Source organism: Pecten maximus, chromosome 4, assembly GCF_902652985.1.
Source record: "Pecten maximus chromosome 4, xPecMax1.1, whole genome shotgun sequence".
Taxonomy (NCBI): domain Eukaryota; kingdom Metazoa; phylum Mollusca; class Bivalvia; order Pectinida; family Pectinidae; genus Pecten; species Pecten maximus.
Window position 1 is genome coordinate 26,134,761 of NC_047018.1, and position 18,653 is coordinate 26,153,413.

Here is an 18,653-nt window from a genome sequence, read left to right on the forward strand (position 1 = left end):
AGAAAATAGCTATCTGATGATGATGGGCTGAAAATATAATCTATTTACCTGTTCCCAATGCATATCACTAATTTCTGTTGAAAAAAGAACTCTCATACACATAGGGGAGGGGGGTGGGGATATCTAAATATAAATAGAGCTGTTGTACTACAATGGCCCCATTCCCTTCATCCATCACCTGCAACTTAGTCCTTCATTGAGGAATGGTGCTAGATACAGATACTTGGAGGTGCTTTACAGACAAATATTTTGAAATTCAGTCAATGATTTAATAGCTGAATATTGTATCTTTGTCCATTTTCTAATCTTAAAAACTTGCTATTCAATATACATGTAGTCAATACCGTTAATGACAATAGAAATATTCAAAATGCAACACTTTTGCAATATTATGTGTCTTTTCAGAAATTTTACTAAATTGAGAACATTTTTTCCACTGAACAAACTTTTTTAAAGGATCAATCTTAAGGTGTAATTTTAAGGTAATGTAAATTTTGTTTGAATATCTTGATATATAGTTCGAATTCCCTCCTTGGACCATCCCTGTAATATCACAGAGGTGGGTTATTTCCTAAAGATTTTGCCATTGTCACTCAAAAATTAATCAAAATCAAGAAATGAAAAGTTGAAAATTTCTTAATATGCTAATTTATAACATACAAATAAGTCAAAAGCTTGCTTATAATTTTTTATGGATGGCAGTGTATATACTTACATATCTTAGCTACAGGACCTCTGGTACTTTTATCAAAATTATTGTGAATTCCAATCACAGAAAGTCCACATCATTAACTGTATATAAATAAGACTGCAAATTAACAATCCTCAGAGTAGCTAATGCATGGAAACTTCAGTGTGGCAAATATGCCTTAATCATTAATATTCATTTTCTCTGAAACAAGGGATAGTAGTTGAAAGTTATGAATAATGTAATAATAGGAGTATTGTGATGTAGAAGAGTATATTGTGGGGAAAAATTGTCAAATTAGAAGGCAAAACCGCATGATATGATATTAAAGTCTAACAAGTTTCAATTTGAATCAAAGAAAAAGGTTGAAAACAAAAGAGATCTCGGGGCAAATGTACAGCAATAAAATATGCCCATCAAAATGATACTCAGAAAATCATAGCTACACATTGTGAATATGAAGTATCAAGGAATCATTCAAGAACTGAGAGAAAAGATATCTGGACAAAAAACCTGTTGGAAATAGTTGGACGAACTACACAACACTATGGTATATGTACTGTAAAATTTGACAATAGTACAAAACTTACAATACTGGTTATTAAAGGAACAGGATTTTTGTGTCATCATTTTTTTTTTTTTTTATTACATACCTGGTAATTAACCACCTCTAAATGATCGTGATTAGTTGAAGTGCTTTTAATTTTTTGTTAGTGTGAATAAATTACTGACTTGTAATAAAACAATATTCATGGTTTTGATAGTTCATTACAAATTACAAGCTTGAATAATTCCATGAATATTTGAAATGTATTACATGCAGTTCAGGAAGAAATCATGACATTGTGACTCCGTAACTTCAGTCTGTACTTAATTCCTGTCAGAACCTATTAACAGCATCTGGAATGCCTCATTTGCTCTACCAGTGAAATAATTTCACTAAGAATTACAAAGAATTATCCCTATTATCCCACTAGTCATATTACAATCCAAGGAACAACATAGCATAGCAAAGTGGCTGTCTGGTTTCAGAAAGCTGCTACTGACTTTCAATGTGAAGATTATAAGAATACTCGGTATTATTTGTCCCCTACCGGCCCCTGCTAAAATAAGTAATCTTGACCCAAAAACCTAGAAACTCGAAATTGTCTTAGATAGTATGGTCCTTTATTATTATTTGAAGTTTGATTCAAATCTCTCAAGGAATGAAGCTGCTAGAGAACGAAGTAGGCTAAGGCTAAGTATAACAAATTGGTAAGTATCATTGCCCTGGATATCTTGCTTATTCAGAAAAAAAGAGAGAAGAAAATTAAACCTATGTAGTTGATGTTCATTTGCCATGATTTGGTAGCTATTCATCTCAGCATGTTCCAAAATTTTAATCCTGGGTCTCTTGGTTATTGAGAAGTTAAGATTTATAAGACATTGTGCCACAGCATTAACTAACTATCCCTTTAGGTATGTGTATTAAATTATTAGATTCAGAAACAAAAGGCCCAGAGGGCCTTTATCACTCACCTGAATATTTCAGTGAACATGGGGAAACACTATTAATAAAGAGAAATCAAGAGGAATAATTTTTTTTTATCGAATTTGTTATAATTCCCATATTGGGCCTTGAGCCTCGGTCCCATGGGTTGCCAGATCCACTGTTTATACAAAATTGGTTCCCCCTTCACCCAAGGATGCTTCAGACCAACTTTGGTCAAATTCCACTGAGCACGTTTATGACTAGTAGCAATTTTTATGAAAAATTGACAGACGGATGGACAGTGGACATTGCACCATGCCAAAAGCTCCCGGCACTTTGGGCCAGGTGAATTAAAAATTGTTGACCCCTGCAACAAAGGCGGAAATGAGAATTTTTAAATGATTGTGAATAAGTGAATGAAGCTTTATAAAAATCAATTTTGAAGTGAATTCAGTAGAATGAGCAAATTGTTGGATTGCATACAAGCATTCACTACATCCCCATGACAGATCAGGAGGGGATGATAGTGAGCAAATTGCAGTTTCTTGTTTTTCTAGTACAAAAAATCTTCCCAACAGAGTTAACCACTCTCTCTTATACCCAGGTAATAATAATGAAAAAAAAATAAATAAAAAATACACCAATTTGTTTCACCAAATTTCACACAAACAGTAGTTTTTATATTGTATGCTATAACTTTTGGGTCTCAAAAAAAGGTCAACTTCCTACAATTATTCTTTGTAATGATACCATTTTCGGTTAACAATCCAGTACTAATGCTTGTAATTTGCCTTGTATAAACAATGAAAATCTCTTATCCTTTGGCACTAGTACATGTATAATGAAGTTGATGATCCTCAGATATACTCAACACCTCTGCTCAAACACACAAACTAACACACATAATGTTCAATCTACATTTAACTCTTTGAAATAATCATCCATGAGCTTGAGGAATTTCTTCTTACCCTTGTGCTTGAGTGAGACATAGTTTGTGACAGCTGTGCGAAACAGCATAGCACCATTGTCTACAAATTGTATACAGGTCTGTCTTGCTTTGGTCATTTCTCCGAGAACACGGTGGTAGGAGGTGTGATTGCGATTGCAGTGCTTCAGTTCATTGTCAAATTGTTTCTGAAAGCTCTCGACAAGCTTGGTGCCAAGCTTCTCCCTGGATTTTGTCAGCATGTGCTCAGTCTTCTCTAGAGATTTTAGGAATAGTACAAGCACTTCTGTATCTCCCTGCAAGCTGTCTGATAAGTGTGTCATGAAATTCTGAAACTGCTTTCCAGATGCTGCTTCTACACTGTCTTTCTCCGAGACTTTCTCAAAGAAATACCTGAGGTAGTTGAGTGTCGCTGTGTCAATATAGTTGATTCTTGTAGAGTAGTCTTTGTTGAGCACCTGAACACGACTTAATGCAAGTCTGATCAAATTAAATACATCTTTATGCAAGATGTTTCCAGAAGTAACCTTTGAGGTAGGAGTTTCCTCATGTTGTCTCTTGGCAATGTTGAGAAGTGCTTTGGGGGTGTAGTTTTCAAAGTTAGCTGCAATCTTCTTTAGTGCCTGTTGGTAGCCTTTGTCTGTGATTTTGAAGAAGTGCATCAAGTCACAGCACTCCTCATCATGCCGAAACTTTGATTCAAAGTATTTGAGAAGCATGCTTGTCATCTCTGCAGGTAACATGGCTTCCTTCTTGATGGAGTCCTTCATCACCTCAATGATGCCCTTTAGTTGGGAGGAGTTATAGAATTTGCACAGTTCCAGCCATGCAGGGAGAATGAGCCTCGGAAACTCCATGTCTAGTTGTCTGCCAAGCTTGGTGAGGGTGTCCCAGGTACCTGTTGCTGAGGTGTAGAAGTTCCAGGTCCCAGCCACACTGTGCTCAACACCACGGAGAACTACTTTCACCAGTAGAACCATATGCTCCCTCTCCACTAGTGATGACTGAAAGCCCCGCAGTACACTGTAGGCAGCTGTCATATAGTCACAGTCATCAACCTGCCCAAAGTGTTTCAGAATCTGACAAGAAAAATCAGTACAACTGTTGAATTATGTTCCCGAATATGTCATTACAAATAGAATGTTCAGACATGCATATTACATAGTATTCAAGAAATTACAATCAAACAAGCATTAAATGATTGTTCAAAGCACCTAAATGTAGGTCCCAAAACACCATTGTTAATTTACACAGATTGCAAGAAACATCCAATCCAAAACTGCCTTGTTTACATATATCCAAATTTCATTTTCAGTAGTATGAGTTATAATTTGACCTCTGATATTACCACCGGTGCATGGACCTAATTTGGTGCAATAAACTATTCTTGCCATCCTACATACATCATCAAATTATCACTTTGAACAGTATTCCCTCTTGAATATTGGTTTAATGTCCTTTGACCCTGAAATCCTGAACAAGCATCTCTAATAAGGAATCAAAACAGTGAGTGAATTTGGAGAGTCAACTTGATCTGGATTTATTGCATGGAAACCAAATTTCTAATTACAGTGAGTGACCTTGACCTTAGCAAGCACTTGATGAGGCAGTAGAATATGAAGCTTGATAGATTAACTTGAACTTGAGTTATGGTATTGTCCAGAAATGGTGATGTGGAGGAAGAACAGCAACATAAAATCCTTCTCCGACTTCTGATAATTGGGACAATAAAATGTCAATGACCTAACTTTAGTATTTGAGAAGTGATGGCAGACAATGCATTTGATTTTGACCCAACTAAAACTTGACCTCATTACCGAGATGCACTCGTTTCTTAGGCTTGGAGTATGACAGGATACCCATATCTTTCCCTAATGTGAGAGTGAAACAAACCACTGCAGACAAATCAATGCTGGACTGCCTGCTTCACGAACTAATCTGAAATATGACAAGTCTACGAAGATTTATGAGAACCAGATGCAAAATTAAGTAAGCCAATGGAGACATCCAAACTCTATTTATAGTAGAAATGACCTCATTTTAGACCCAGGTGGTTGATACACCAACTTACACAAGGGGTGATAGTTCTGAACATGTATGAAATTTCATGAAGTCAGTCTGTAGGGTGAGGATATAATTGGGGTTATGTACTTGCATGCACGTTCAGGCAGATTTCTTGGTTTAAAGCAGTCAAACCTGTCTATATAACAACCACTAAAGAAGCCAGAAAACGGTCATTATAGACAGGTTGAAATTAATATAGCGCCAACTAGCTGCGTTCGAACTGCCGAAAGTCCCTTGATATTGGTATATACAGGCATGTACCAGGTATATATGTATTACATGTTCAGTAGATGTGTTTCATCATGTAATGATATCAATATTCTATTTTTCTCTCTCAATAATGTTCAAAATCAGTTTACATGAAGTCTATAAGTCTTAAGTCAGACTTAAAGTTAAATTTTGTTTTTATCAAACAGAATGTAAAACTAATTATAAACAGCAATTGTTTAGGTAAAAGCCAAGGCATTTTCTAAGATGAACAATTATCACCATCTCAATATGCTGTACAACAAATGCCCAACCCATAAAGAATAGATTATTTATTGTTTATAGGTCTACAGCAATTCTAGACAACATAGTTTTAGACGGTTTTCAATAACTTCTGATATTATTTTTTAAAAACGAATGAATTCACAGCCAAAATACCAAAAATCATTCAGGCTACACTTTAAAAATATATTTGAATTTAAATCATTGATACTTAGAAACATATTGAGATATGGCTTATAAATTAGTTATGGATTGAAACATGTAGGAAACATCAGTAGAATGACAAGATATGTCCTACATATTTTTTAGTATCATACTGCAACAAGTCGCTTAACTTATATATCGTAGATAAATAATAATATACATAAGCTAAGTAATTCAGTTTGTTTGCTTACATAAGTTCTACCTTGGATAATTTAATAATTTAGTAAAGAAATAACCGAACTCCCTTTGAATTATCAGCAACATCAATCTTTTCCTCAAAGGGTAAATATTGAGCAGCTTCTTGTAAAAAAAAAAATCATCACTTAGCTCGCCATAACGGTTGTTCAACTATAATGGGAAAAATTTGAGCTCATTCAGAAAATTAAAAAGAAATTGTGGTTTCTCTGAGACCAGTCATTATACATCGATTCTGGGACCAAAAACGACCAGTTGCTGGTCGCTCTGTAGGTAGTTGTTATATATGGTGTCATATAGTAAAACTGCTTGGGACCATTACAAAACTGTTGTTATAGAGTGGGTCGATAAATACAGGTGCATGTCAGAGCAGGTTTTACTTAATGTACTATAGATACCTGTGTGATTATCATGTTGTTCTTTGTTGATGAGTTTGTTGTACAGAAGCTGAGCAAACAGGAGATCAGATTTGTCCATTTCTTCACTATACTCTCCTTGTTAGTGTAGTTATCAGATCTGTATCCTGCAATGAGACAAAACCTACAAGCTGCATATATAATGATTACGAAAAGATATATATACGCAAGGAAATGATGAGACAATCTTAATTTGTTTGGCTGTCCATTGCCATATGGGATAATGTAAACATGAGCCGAAAGGATTTCACTATATAAGATTGCACTAGTTGTAGTTTTTGTGTGCTATTTTTTATGTCAAATATTGTTGGTGCACCTATGTATAATTGTGTTAAGGGCTGTTCCAGAAAAACATATATGGACAGGGAAGGCACTTTAATAAATTACATGTGGTGGGGTGGGTTCAAATTAAATCTCATCTATGAGTTGGTGAAATAAATTGATTCTGTTGTTGTTGGGTAAACTTAATTTGTTTGTACCATTTTCAAACTGTGTTAATTGTAAATAATAATAATAGTCACAATGTTTATAACATTTCAATAAAAAATCATTCTAAAAACTGTCGATGGAAGTCTTATTTTCATTTCCAAAATGTGTTGCTTTGATTGCCGGTTACACGGCACATTTATGGGCGAAGGGGGATAATCGTGACAAGCGAGATTTGGACGAGACTTTCAATGGAGATGTAACCATTACTCTTAAAATCAAAGTGTTGAGCAAGGCCACTCATAGGTGCTGTACATGAGGGATTGAAATACAGGAGAAAAGCTTTTATAAGTATAAAATGGTATGTAATAAGAAGACGTTAAATGTTAAATACTTTGTGCAAACATTTCATATCGACTGATTTAAAACATGCAACCTCTTTATTGCTATCAGAAACAAGCTAACATTAGGTTTCGACTCATCATCACTTCTCCAAACCGAACCCTCTTTAAACGGAACAAATATCCATGTCCCATGCATGTTCGGTTTATAGAGGTTCCACTGTAGTTTAAAAGAGACACATACATAATTACATTGAAGAAATCACAGTATAAAAATTTGAAAATCAGTTTTAACCTTGAAGAATTTAAGATAATTTTTGGATTGATATACAATTTGTCAAAGTAGGCAAAATCCGGAGAGCTACCTATGCTAATATATCCCAAACTATATATTATATATTCTATATGCCCATAGATGAAGCCAGGATTAATATTAGGGAAATGGGAGATGAAAATATTTTGCCTTCCAAGGTTGTTGTTTTATTAAAGACAGCTTATTTATCCAATACATAATATTAATGCCTATTTTTGTACAAAACAGAATTTGATATGATTTTTTTTTTTTCATTAGGAATTTTTTTCAAATTCAAAAAGTGTACAAAACAATGGGCATAAATATTAGATTAATAAAAGAGAAAAGAATCATTGTCAACAATTTGTTTTCCTGTCAAGTGTTTGGCCTCACAATACACTTACTTCAAAAAGAAGTCTGATATTTCAAATTTATGTATCAATGCTAGTTCACAAGCAGCTCTGACAGTCGAAATGAATGTCTGTTCGTAACACGATATGCTTTACTCTACAATATAGCTTTCAGCTTGTCATGTGGGTTCATTATGCATTCTTACCGTATTTATTCTAATAAACGCCCCGGGGGCGTGAAATTTTTCCAAGGGGGGGGGGGGGCGTTTAATGGAGATCAAAATTTCAGAGTCGGTAAGTTGTGAGAGATGTTGTATGTACCCATTTCACACCATGAAACATGTGTATATGTATTCAAAACATTGTAAAACTAAGTGACAAACATTTTGTGTATGAAATTGCAAGAAACATAAACTTTGTTATTTATACTTACGATAGTTGTACATTACGTATAACATATACATGCACATTGTTTGAAACACGGGGTCGAGTGTGTTAAATTGCGTCATAAACCGGTCACGATCCAGTTTACTCTCATCACTTGTAGTTTATTATATCTGCTATCAATCATGTCGGGTTTGAAGTGAAGTTATATGAAGTAAGTTTCAAACTGAAAGTTGTAAACTACGCCGAGCAAAAGGGAAAACATGCGGCAGCTACTGTGTTTAAGGTTGACCGGAAACGAGTGCGGGGCTGGTGCCAAAACAAACAAAAACTAAAAAACATTTCTAAAACATCAAAACGCTGTAAGGGAGGAGGAAGGCCAGTAAAATTCCAAAATATTGACGTCCAGGAAGCTGAGGATGTACTGGAAAATTTAATGGGAGGTGCAGTTGAACTCAGTGAAAGTGAAAGTGAATCCACCGGAAGTGATGATGACAGCGAGGACAGTGGCGCGTATGACAGCCCGGGACATTAATGTTTGTTGATACGATATAGTGGTACTGTGTATATAGTTACTGAAACTTTGTTTTGTGGTTTGTGTTGGTTTTATGTTGGATATCCTTTAAAAATTACCTCTGGACACACGTGGATGGATATATAACTGTGCCACGGTAAGTTCTTTTTCTCGATTGAGGAATTTTCTTTCCAAAAAAAAAGGGGGTGGGGGTGGGGGGGGGGGGGGGGGGGGTGGGGGCGTTTATTAGGGTGGGGGCGTTTATTAGAATAAATACACGGTATTTGGGTTTTTTTCCTCGTTATCAAAAATTTTGATTTTAATTTGTTAACATTCCACTGTTTTACAACATCCATTTGTAACAAAAATTCTTGCAACCTAAAACAGGTCTATGTTCACTTCCTGGAACTATTTCAATATACAAAATTACACAATTACATTAAAATTGCTTCTATTCCAGGGTACCGTTCACAATAATGTGGATATGTAAAGAGGCTGTCATAATTTTAATTCCCTTGTCACATATATGTTTTCCTGGAACAGCCCTATCTGTTTTTGATTTAAATTTAGCTAAACCCTGAAGTCTTAGTGTAGCAAAATGAATATGATTACTATAAAAGATTCTCAAGTTGTCTTTATAGCAATTTTCATTTCTTACCGTAGATATTGTCTGGAATGGTCACAATCTTGAGTGGGTGCAGAGAGTGACAGATTGCATCTGTACACAGCTTAATCATCTGTTTTGTCTTTTTTCCAACAGCAAGCAACAAACTGATGAGTGACACAGGAACATTTTCTCCATAAAAATTTAGTCCCTCCTCAAAGAGCACCGATTTGTACATGTCTGTAACATTTCCTTCACTCTCCTGCCATATTGGGGCGACTTTCAAGTAAGTTTCCTCTATCCTGTTTTCCAAAAACACAAGCCAGCTGTAGTCTTTTGAAGATATGTCAAAGTTCGGAGCTACACTTCGAAATCTGCCTAATTCCACAGCACGCAGGATAGCATCTAATAGTGTAAGGTTTTCATCGCTGTCTAAGTGATATTGATCCAACGTGTTGCTGACAGTATAGCTCACATACAACAAGCAGTAGGAAATCTGACCCTAAAAACAAAAAAGATGCTGGCCTGTATCCCTTATCTGGGTATTTCAAGTTTTCCAAGTTTTGGATCTGCCACCCAGTACCATGTACTGTAGTCACATACCCTTAACTAACATTTAGCTTTCTGGCTCACAAAAAGATTCAAAGTTGAAAAGCACTACAAAGTACTTCAACAGATTTATCTTGAATATCCATTTTGGGGCCCCACCCATCGGAGTAAGATCCATTGTTTATTCAAAACTGATTTCCCTCTACCCAAGGATGGTCCAAGGACCAGATTTGGACCAATCCTTTCATTCCTACAGAAAAACAATTTCTAAGCATTTGCTTTATCTCCCTCATGTAACCCCTGGAGGGGCCATCTTTGCTTGCCAAGGCTTCTCTGATTGTGTTACGTATACACTCCATTGTTCTTAGGAGTTCAAGCTAATGTTTTGTGATTTTGGGGAAATTTTCAAGATTTTGTATACACTCACCATCGTTTTTAGGAGTTCATAATACTAATCGTTTGTAACTAGTTTGTGATTTTTTTGGAGATTTTGCTTGCAGTGCATTTTAACTGAATCTTCTATATTTCTATGATGATACTTGGTCCTTTATCTGTATTCAATTCATATTTGACTTGATTGGTTACTTTGTCTAGTCCAAGAAAAATGCTCCTACCTTTGTGAGTCCTTCTATCTTATCATCGGACTCTGGTTTAGTTGGTCCTGCAGCTTTGCGGGGTACAGCTGATTTCTTTCTGGCTTTACCCCTTTTAGTTGAATGCTTCCTTCTCTTTGCTTTGGTTGGCCCATCTTCACTCGGCCCATCTGAAACATACAAACCAATATATGCCAATACAATGACAATATGCTCAAACAAGAGGCCAAGTGTGTCTCTATCACTCGCCTGGTACAAATGCAACATGGAAGTTGATCCGTCATTAATGTGTGTTCTAAGATGAATACCTCTTCATTCCAATTTGAGATAAGACTAACTCAGTCAGTCCCAAACACCACAGACTGACGGACATGACCAATAAAAATCACCAAAGTCTGGGTCAGTCCCAAACACCACAGACTGACGGACATGACCAATAAAAATCATCGAAGTCCGGTAAAAAAATTCTGTATTTCTGGACTGATGGTCTGGTTAATATCAAGAATTAGATTCGACCGCATCTTGGTCATTTACGCAACTATACTCTTTCAAATAAACCAAGCATTTTACTAACCCTGATTGCTAAGCCTCCAAACAACATTGAAAATAATTATCATGCATGAACAACCATTAAATTTGAAGAAAGTATGAACTAGTCTTTGAATTACAATATAATGTTGATAACATATCACAAGACTTATTATAACTTTCGATAGATAATACTGGCTTTACTGGTATCAACTCAAGATAATATGAAAAGGAACTTACCATCATGTGTTGTGGTATCAAGGTTAAGTGCAGACTCCTTTTTCCCCAGAATTGAAAGCTGAAAACAAATTAAACATTCTTTACTTGTAAAATACAAGGTTCATAAATTATAACAACACAATACTGTAACATTAACTGTATTTCAGGTAAAAAATCATGTTTAAGCATTTTAATTACCTTATGTCAGGATTTTTGGAGCTTTAGCACTGTCCTGATAATGTTTGATCTAATGGTAGTTTTGTGTATTATTTTCCATATAAATAATAATAATATAATTATCTTTATTTATCGTCATGTCATGGTAACAAGCCACATTAGCTCTGTGGAGCTTTTATTACGACGCTGCTGAAGGAATAAATATTGTTTTGAATGTTGGAGGAAAACCCACGGGGGAAAAACCAATGTGCCATCGGTGGGGAAACAACGAACCCAACAGACATCATCCCCTGCCGCCAGTGCGGCTCAAACCCACGTTCTAGGGGAGAGTGGTCTGAAGCTCACGCATGACTGCACCGACGACTGTCAGCGCATTAGCTTTGATCATGGCTACCAAGGCACCCAATTCAAACCAATTTATCAATGCATCTAAAAAACAAAGTGTAAGTCATAGTTATCTACTTCTGGAATGTGACAAATGGTCATCCCTAAATGTGCCATCACAAAAATTTAGAAGACCCATTTAATAATAGTAGAAGTGATGGATGTAGAAACAAGTAGATCTCATATGTGACCCACTCTCTTCCCATGATGTATCCAGGCACAAATGCCCCAGTAAAAGGTATTGCCTTAAGTCTATACAAATTGATGTTGGTATATAATACCCTACTTGGCTAATTGTTGATTATGGATACTTCACCAAAGATAATCCTTTTTAAAACCCTTTGAAAACATAATTGTAACAAATTGACAATTTAGACATGTAAATCCACAAGACAGCACAGAATCTTATTAATCTTGGTGCAATCTGAATGAAATTGAGGCTACAGTAACATATTTCACACTTACTTTTAGAGAGAGTGCAAGAAGTTTTTTCAGGATCATGATCCCGAACTTTTGCTGTTTATCTCTAGATATTGTGGGTTCCAGACACGTAAAACAATCCAACCTCATCAGCATCACAGACAGGGGCTCCTCATAATTACTGTTATTAAACATAGAATTGAATTGTTAAGCCATATGATATGTAGTCAACTAGAGCTGTGTATCGCAAGGTGGGTAGTGATACAATTCGTATCGCGATACAGGGGTCACAATACGATATGTATCCCAATATATGAGAAGCTGATGACCAATCATATATCTGGTATCAATCATACAGTAAGTCATATTTTGTTTGTGGTATTTCGGGAATATTAGAGTCTTTGGTCTATATCTGTTGCAAAAACAAACGTTTTGTCCTTTTACCACAAAGCGTTCCTGAATTTAGATAATTTGGATTTGAAAGAACTCCAACAGGCAGCTTTATATAACTATAAGCTGCTGGAACAGTCTTGTCAGCCATGTTGACATAGGTGTCAATCATCCCAGATTACGCGGGAAGTGCCTGGAAAATCATTAAAATTTCTCCTAAACTCGATTTGGTACATTTTCCGAATTGGGGTTAAATTTCTCCCAGATTTGAGCAATCTTCCCTCATAAAACCCTGAAAATCTCAAACACTTTGATCCTGGACTGATTATGTAAACAAAACATCCCTTCAACCTGTCCTCATCAGCTGAAAGTTGTTTACTACAAAACGTAAGCTAACGTTGGTCAAGGGAGATAACTACACAATTTCAAGTATCGCGATAAAAATCAAGTATAGGCGATGCATCGATGCACCACACTGCGATCCAATACATTGATGCATACGTGAATCGTTACACCACTATAGTCAACTTCACAATCTTACATTTACAACTTTCTAGAGACCAAAAAATTACATACTTCTGGTGTTTGTAATTCCAGCAAATTGGGTCTTTTAATTATACATACTGGAGATGTTTACAATACTTTTATCTATGTGGTGTCTGACTTAAATGTTACAAAATTAAATGCATGAAATTAATGTATGACTTTATCCCAATGAAAGTATGAGAAGTCAACATTTTATTTATTGGCATATTTGCAGGATTTTACATTTGACTAATACATATATATGTTTTATTATCCATTAACTATCCATTCTTAATGTTGGATTGAAAAACACCAAAACTGAACATTGCCAAGAATTGATAAACACCAAAACTAGCATTGCCAAGAATTGATAAACATGAGAACTGGACATTGCCCAGGATTGATAAACACCAAAACTGGACATTGCCCAGGACTGATAAACACGAGAACTGGACATTACCCAGGATTGATAAACACGAAAACTAAACATTGCCCAGGATTGATTTAAATAACACGAAAACTAAACATTGCCCAGGATTGATTAACAAGAAAACTAAACATTGCCCAGGATTGATAAACACGAGAACTGAACATTACCCAGGATTGATAAACACGAGAACTGAACATTACCCAGGATTGATTAACAAGAAAACTAAATATTGCCCAGGATTGATTTAAATAACACGAAAACTAAACATTGCCCAGGATTGATTAACAAGAAAACTAAACATTGTCCAGGATTGATAAACACGAAAACTAAATATTACCCAGGATTGATTAACACGAGAACTGGACATTGCCCAGGATTGATAAACACGAGAACTGAACATTACTCAGGATTGATAAACACGAGAACTGGACATTGTCCAGGATTGATTAACACGAGAACTGAACATTACTCAGGATTGATAAACACGAGAACTGGACATTGCCCAGGATTGATTAACACGAGAACTGAACATTACCCAAGTAAAATTAGTCCACTTGACATGGGTAAACTCTAAATTAGAGAGAACATGCAAACATGCGTATGATGGTGAATGAAACTTTTTATTTTTATGTTCAAGAAACCTAATTTAAAGGTGGGTAATATATTTACTCTGAATGCTTGTGGATAGTGTTGGGCCAATTTGGTGATTTAATACAATGGAAGTTTGTTATGTAACATGAAGTAAGCATAGGTGTCATTTTAACTTTTAATTAAAACCAAACCAAAATCTATCATGTGCAAGATTTTATGTTGTGATGTTATTATTGTATTAACATGTATCTTTCCAGGGCTTTCAGTACACAAGCTTTTTCTTTCAGAAGTGGTTAACTGTGTCTATTGATGGAAGGACACCCACACAGATGCCGGGCTTGTGTTACTACATTCCCTCTTTATTAGGAGCGGGGTATAATACTACTGCAGATTGGACCAGATGTGTGTGAGGGTAATACCTGGTGGTGGTAGAAGATCTAGAACAAAGCAGATCCTGTAGGGACGGAGGCGGTCTGGTGATCAGGCTAGCACAAACTGCCTGGTAGAATGGAAATCCTTTGAAAGCTTTTTCCATTACATCGTCTTTCTGATTCTCCCAAGGCAGCTTGATAGAACTTAGTTCTGCCCACAAACTAGTTTTGGTAAACTCTAGGTTTGGAAATAATTGTTCACATCTCCTGTTTAAACATATGAAAGCAAAGAATTAATCTTAACTTTGAGTGCTGCAGCTCACCCTAATCAACAATGTTTAGGAAAGCAAATGATAATCCAAGGAAGTATGAGTTTGTAACCTGATAAAAGTATGAATTATAGTCATAAAAGTTAAATAACAGTACACTTCAAATTCACAGTTAATACCAGTTTACAATATCTAGGTATGAACTTATATTGTTATATACCATAAGACCATCATTCACATGATCTAACCTATGAATTCAACTAAGGCAAAATAAAATTAATTACTCTCGGGCCACTGGTACTTTCTGCTCAATACATAACTTAAAAGTTTCAAAGCATCTCTATTTTCTGGAGACACTGGACTTAAAAATATGTAGGATATTTTGCAAATAATGAATGTGTTGAGATGTCACTTTTTGAAATCCCTTTCCCCTGTTGGGCCACGTCCCACCTCTCAGGCCCCAAGGTCGCTACAACTTCCATTTATATAATACAGTGCATTCCGCTTAATTGGGTTGCCTATTTGCGGGGAATTTTTACCCGATTAACCGACTTATGCAATAAGCCGAAATGCACGTCTCCATCTTGGATTTGGTCCGTAATGGTTGTCAGACTTGGGTCGATTTTGGATCAAAATATTTGCGTTTCTATTGTTAACAAGTACTGATTGTAATGGGAACCATTACAGATGTCCCCCAAACGACCCCACAGTTCTATCATTGTATTCAATATCACACATAACCTTATAAATTTTGCTAGCATAGCAACCAACCTTTTCGAAGGTGTTTCCATGTTGTTCGCTATTCCTCATAACCCCTATGTACAAATTTTCATCTTAATCCGACGACATTTAAATTTCGACCAATCAGATGCCACTATTTTGTTTCCATGGCAACTGACCTTTTTGAAAAGGTTACCATCTTGTTCACAATCACTCATAACCCCTATGTACCAATTTTCAGCTTAATCCGACAACATCTAAATTTCGACAAATCACAGGCCACCATTTCCTTACCATGGCAACAAATCTTTTCGGAAATGTTACCACGTTATTCGGCATCCCTAAAAACCCATATACACCAATTTTCACTGAAATCGGAGACCGAAATCTAAAAACAGGAAGTGGGCTCTGGCGGCCATCTTGGATGTCCGATCGCGAAAAAAACACCTGGTTGCACACCCCCATACACTAACGAGTATGTCTGTGAAGTTTGATGATGATCCGCCCAGTAGTTTCTGAGAAAAGTGTCGGAAACCTCTGCGGCGGAAGAAAGTGGAAGAAATAAGAATAATAAGAAACGGAGCGTTTGGGGGACATAATAAACAGTGTTTTTGTTTGTGCTTTAACTGATGCTTTTACTGATGTCAAATTGTCAGATTACTATTACTAATTGTATAAAAATACATGTATTAAAATAATAAAACCTTACAGATTGTTTCTTATTCGCGACACAGTACAATCGTAGCACCTCAAACCGTACATCATACATCCCCGTTTCATCCACGTGTTCCTAATTTGACATATGATCTAAGGACTCGCTAAAATCATTTATGTTTATACTAGAGGCATTCTTTTGTTCGCTATTACGTTTTTAGTATTCCATATTATTTCACAGAGATCGGAGAAACCGAGTTTATTTGGGTCGTTCCCTGTGGTTTAAATACGACCTTGACAGTACTGGCAGTCACTGATAAAACAACACGAAATCCAATGAAATGTTTTTATTAACCAGTTCTAATCCTTACCTGAATAGGAATTATAAGCTAACGTCGGGCGTCTGTTGCTCACTACTGTTTTTTTAATAACTCACCTGTGTACCGGTGTTGTCACATTTCCCCGTGGCAAACCCCTCACTTTTGATTCGCCACAGTTAGCGGTGATATCAATCGATCTGTAGCAATGTCAGACCCAGGTCAAAACCTATTGTTTTGGTTTCTGCTTCGAAGATTTTACATCCCAGAAGTAAAGTTTAATTGTCTAGTAGCTTAATTATGCTTTTAAACCCCCATTACTTTGGCCTGTTGCCGACTCTAAAAATAACATTTAATTTTACCCACAATTCTTTATCGATTTCCTGTTGGGGAAAAACCCCACGAGGCAGAATTAACAAAAACACAGTTCTGAACATGACAAAACCCCGACATAACATATCGTTTAAGGTAATATTTTACCGTTTTTTGACATATTAACCATCTAAATTACCCTATTTGTTGATAAATGTCTAAAACTTAAAGAAATACATGATGAATTTCGTGAAAATCGGAGCATTTCTATTTTTTTGTCAAATTATCTTATTCGAATTACCGAAAAATCTGACTTTTCCAACCCAATTAAACGATTTTTTTAAACATGATTAAGAGAAAATGATTTTGGTTATTGAATTTTTACCCCAATAAACGAAATATCCTATTAAGCATTACCCGATTAACTGGAATGTACTGTATATCTCTTTTGCCTAATGATGCTCCAGACCAAATTTCATCAAAATCCATTCAGGACTAGAAGTGATTTAAAAGAAATGTTGATGGATGCCGGGTAATGGCATATAAGCTCACCGATCCTTCGGACTAGGTGAGCTAAAAAGACAAGATGAACACCAATGTTGCTTACTCATTCAGCGTTAGGGCTTTAGAAACAACTTGCTGTTTCATATCAACAGGACAGGACACGACAAAGCAACTGAAGAGTCGTTCACAGTCATATAATATCCTTTTCACCATGTTGTTCGGTGGTCGCTGGCTACGCATCACTGAAATCAAAATAACACATGATTATATGTCTCACTTGTTTTATTAGTGTTAGTATTAGTTTTAAGCAAACTTCAAAATTCAGTAAAATCGGAACCGAATCCCTTTTGTGGGACATCAGGACAGATGATATATATAGTGATATACATGTAAATGGTTATACAGATAAGAACAACAAGAGGCCCAGGGGCCTTAACGGTCACCTGAGATTTGAAATATTTCAGTTAATTTAATTGACCATTTTTGGCCCCGCCCATAAGCCCCAAGGGGTCAGTCAGGGCCAACATGTGCATATTATCAAACTTTCATCCCATGCTGAAAATGTTAACCAAGTTAGAATGAATTCCAATAGAAATCAAACAAATCAGTCAAAAATGTGATTTCCCTAAATAAACTATAGTAAAGTTTACCCCCTCCCAAGGGGCAAACCTGAGACCCCAGGGTCATGAAATTCACAATTTTAGTAAAGCACCTTAAGACCCTTCTAACTATAAAGAGTATTTGATTCCACCTTATTTCCGTCTTGAGAAGAAGATTTTTTTAAATTTCAGTCAATTTGGCCCTTTTTAGCCCCGCCCATCAGCCCCTGGGGGTCAGTCAGGGCCAACATGTGCATGCCATCAAACTGCCATCTCATGCTGACATTGTTTACCAAATTAGAATTAATTCCAATAGAATTAAAACAAATAAAAGTCAAAAATGTGATTTTCCTATATAAACTATTGTAAAGTTTACCCCCTCCCCAGGGGCAAACATGAGACCCCAGGGTCATGAAATTTACAATTTTGGTAAAGCACCTTAAGACCCTTCCATCTACGAAGAGTGTTTGATTCCACCATATCTGAGAGTAGAGAAGAAGATTTTTGAAGTTTAAGTCAATTTGACCCTTTTTAGCCCCGCCCCTCAGGCCCCTGGGGGGTGGGGACCATATAATTTACAATTTTGGTTGACCTTTAGCCATAGAAGCTTCCTGCCAAATTTCAAGGAATTTGGTTTAGGGGTTTTGGAGAAGAAGTCGAAAATGTAAATTGTTTACGGACGCACGACGGACGACGCACGACGGACGACGGACGACG

The 18,653-nt window shown here is 36.1% G+C and overlaps 1 protein-coding gene across 1 annotated transcript in view; it reads right to left on the minus strand.

Annotated features, from left to right (window-relative positions):
• Window positions 1-2,568: 2,568 nt before the first annotated feature.
• The window catches only part of LOC117325634, a 30,401-nt gene continuing 14,316 nt past the window's right edge, over window positions 2,569-18,653 (minus strand). The window contains exons 8-15 of the mRNA XM_033882023.1: window positions 17,441-17,579; window positions 14,610-14,828; window positions 12,300-12,435; window positions 11,295-11,352; window positions 10,548-10,696; window positions 9,439-9,886; window positions 6,456-6,580; window positions 2,569-4,184 (exon numbers count right to left, since the gene is read on the minus strand). Coding sequence (XP_033737914.1) covers window positions 3,069-4,184; window positions 6,456-6,580; window positions 9,439-9,886; window positions 10,548-10,696; window positions 11,295-11,352; window positions 12,300-12,435; window positions 14,610-14,828; window positions 17,441-17,579 — 2,390 coding nt within the window. The 3' untranslated portion in view covers window positions 2,569-3,068. The remainder of the gene's footprint in view (window positions 4,185-6,455; window positions 6,581-9,438; window positions 9,887-10,547; window positions 10,697-11,294; window positions 11,353-12,299; window positions 12,436-14,609; window positions 14,829-17,440; window positions 17,580-18,653) is intronic.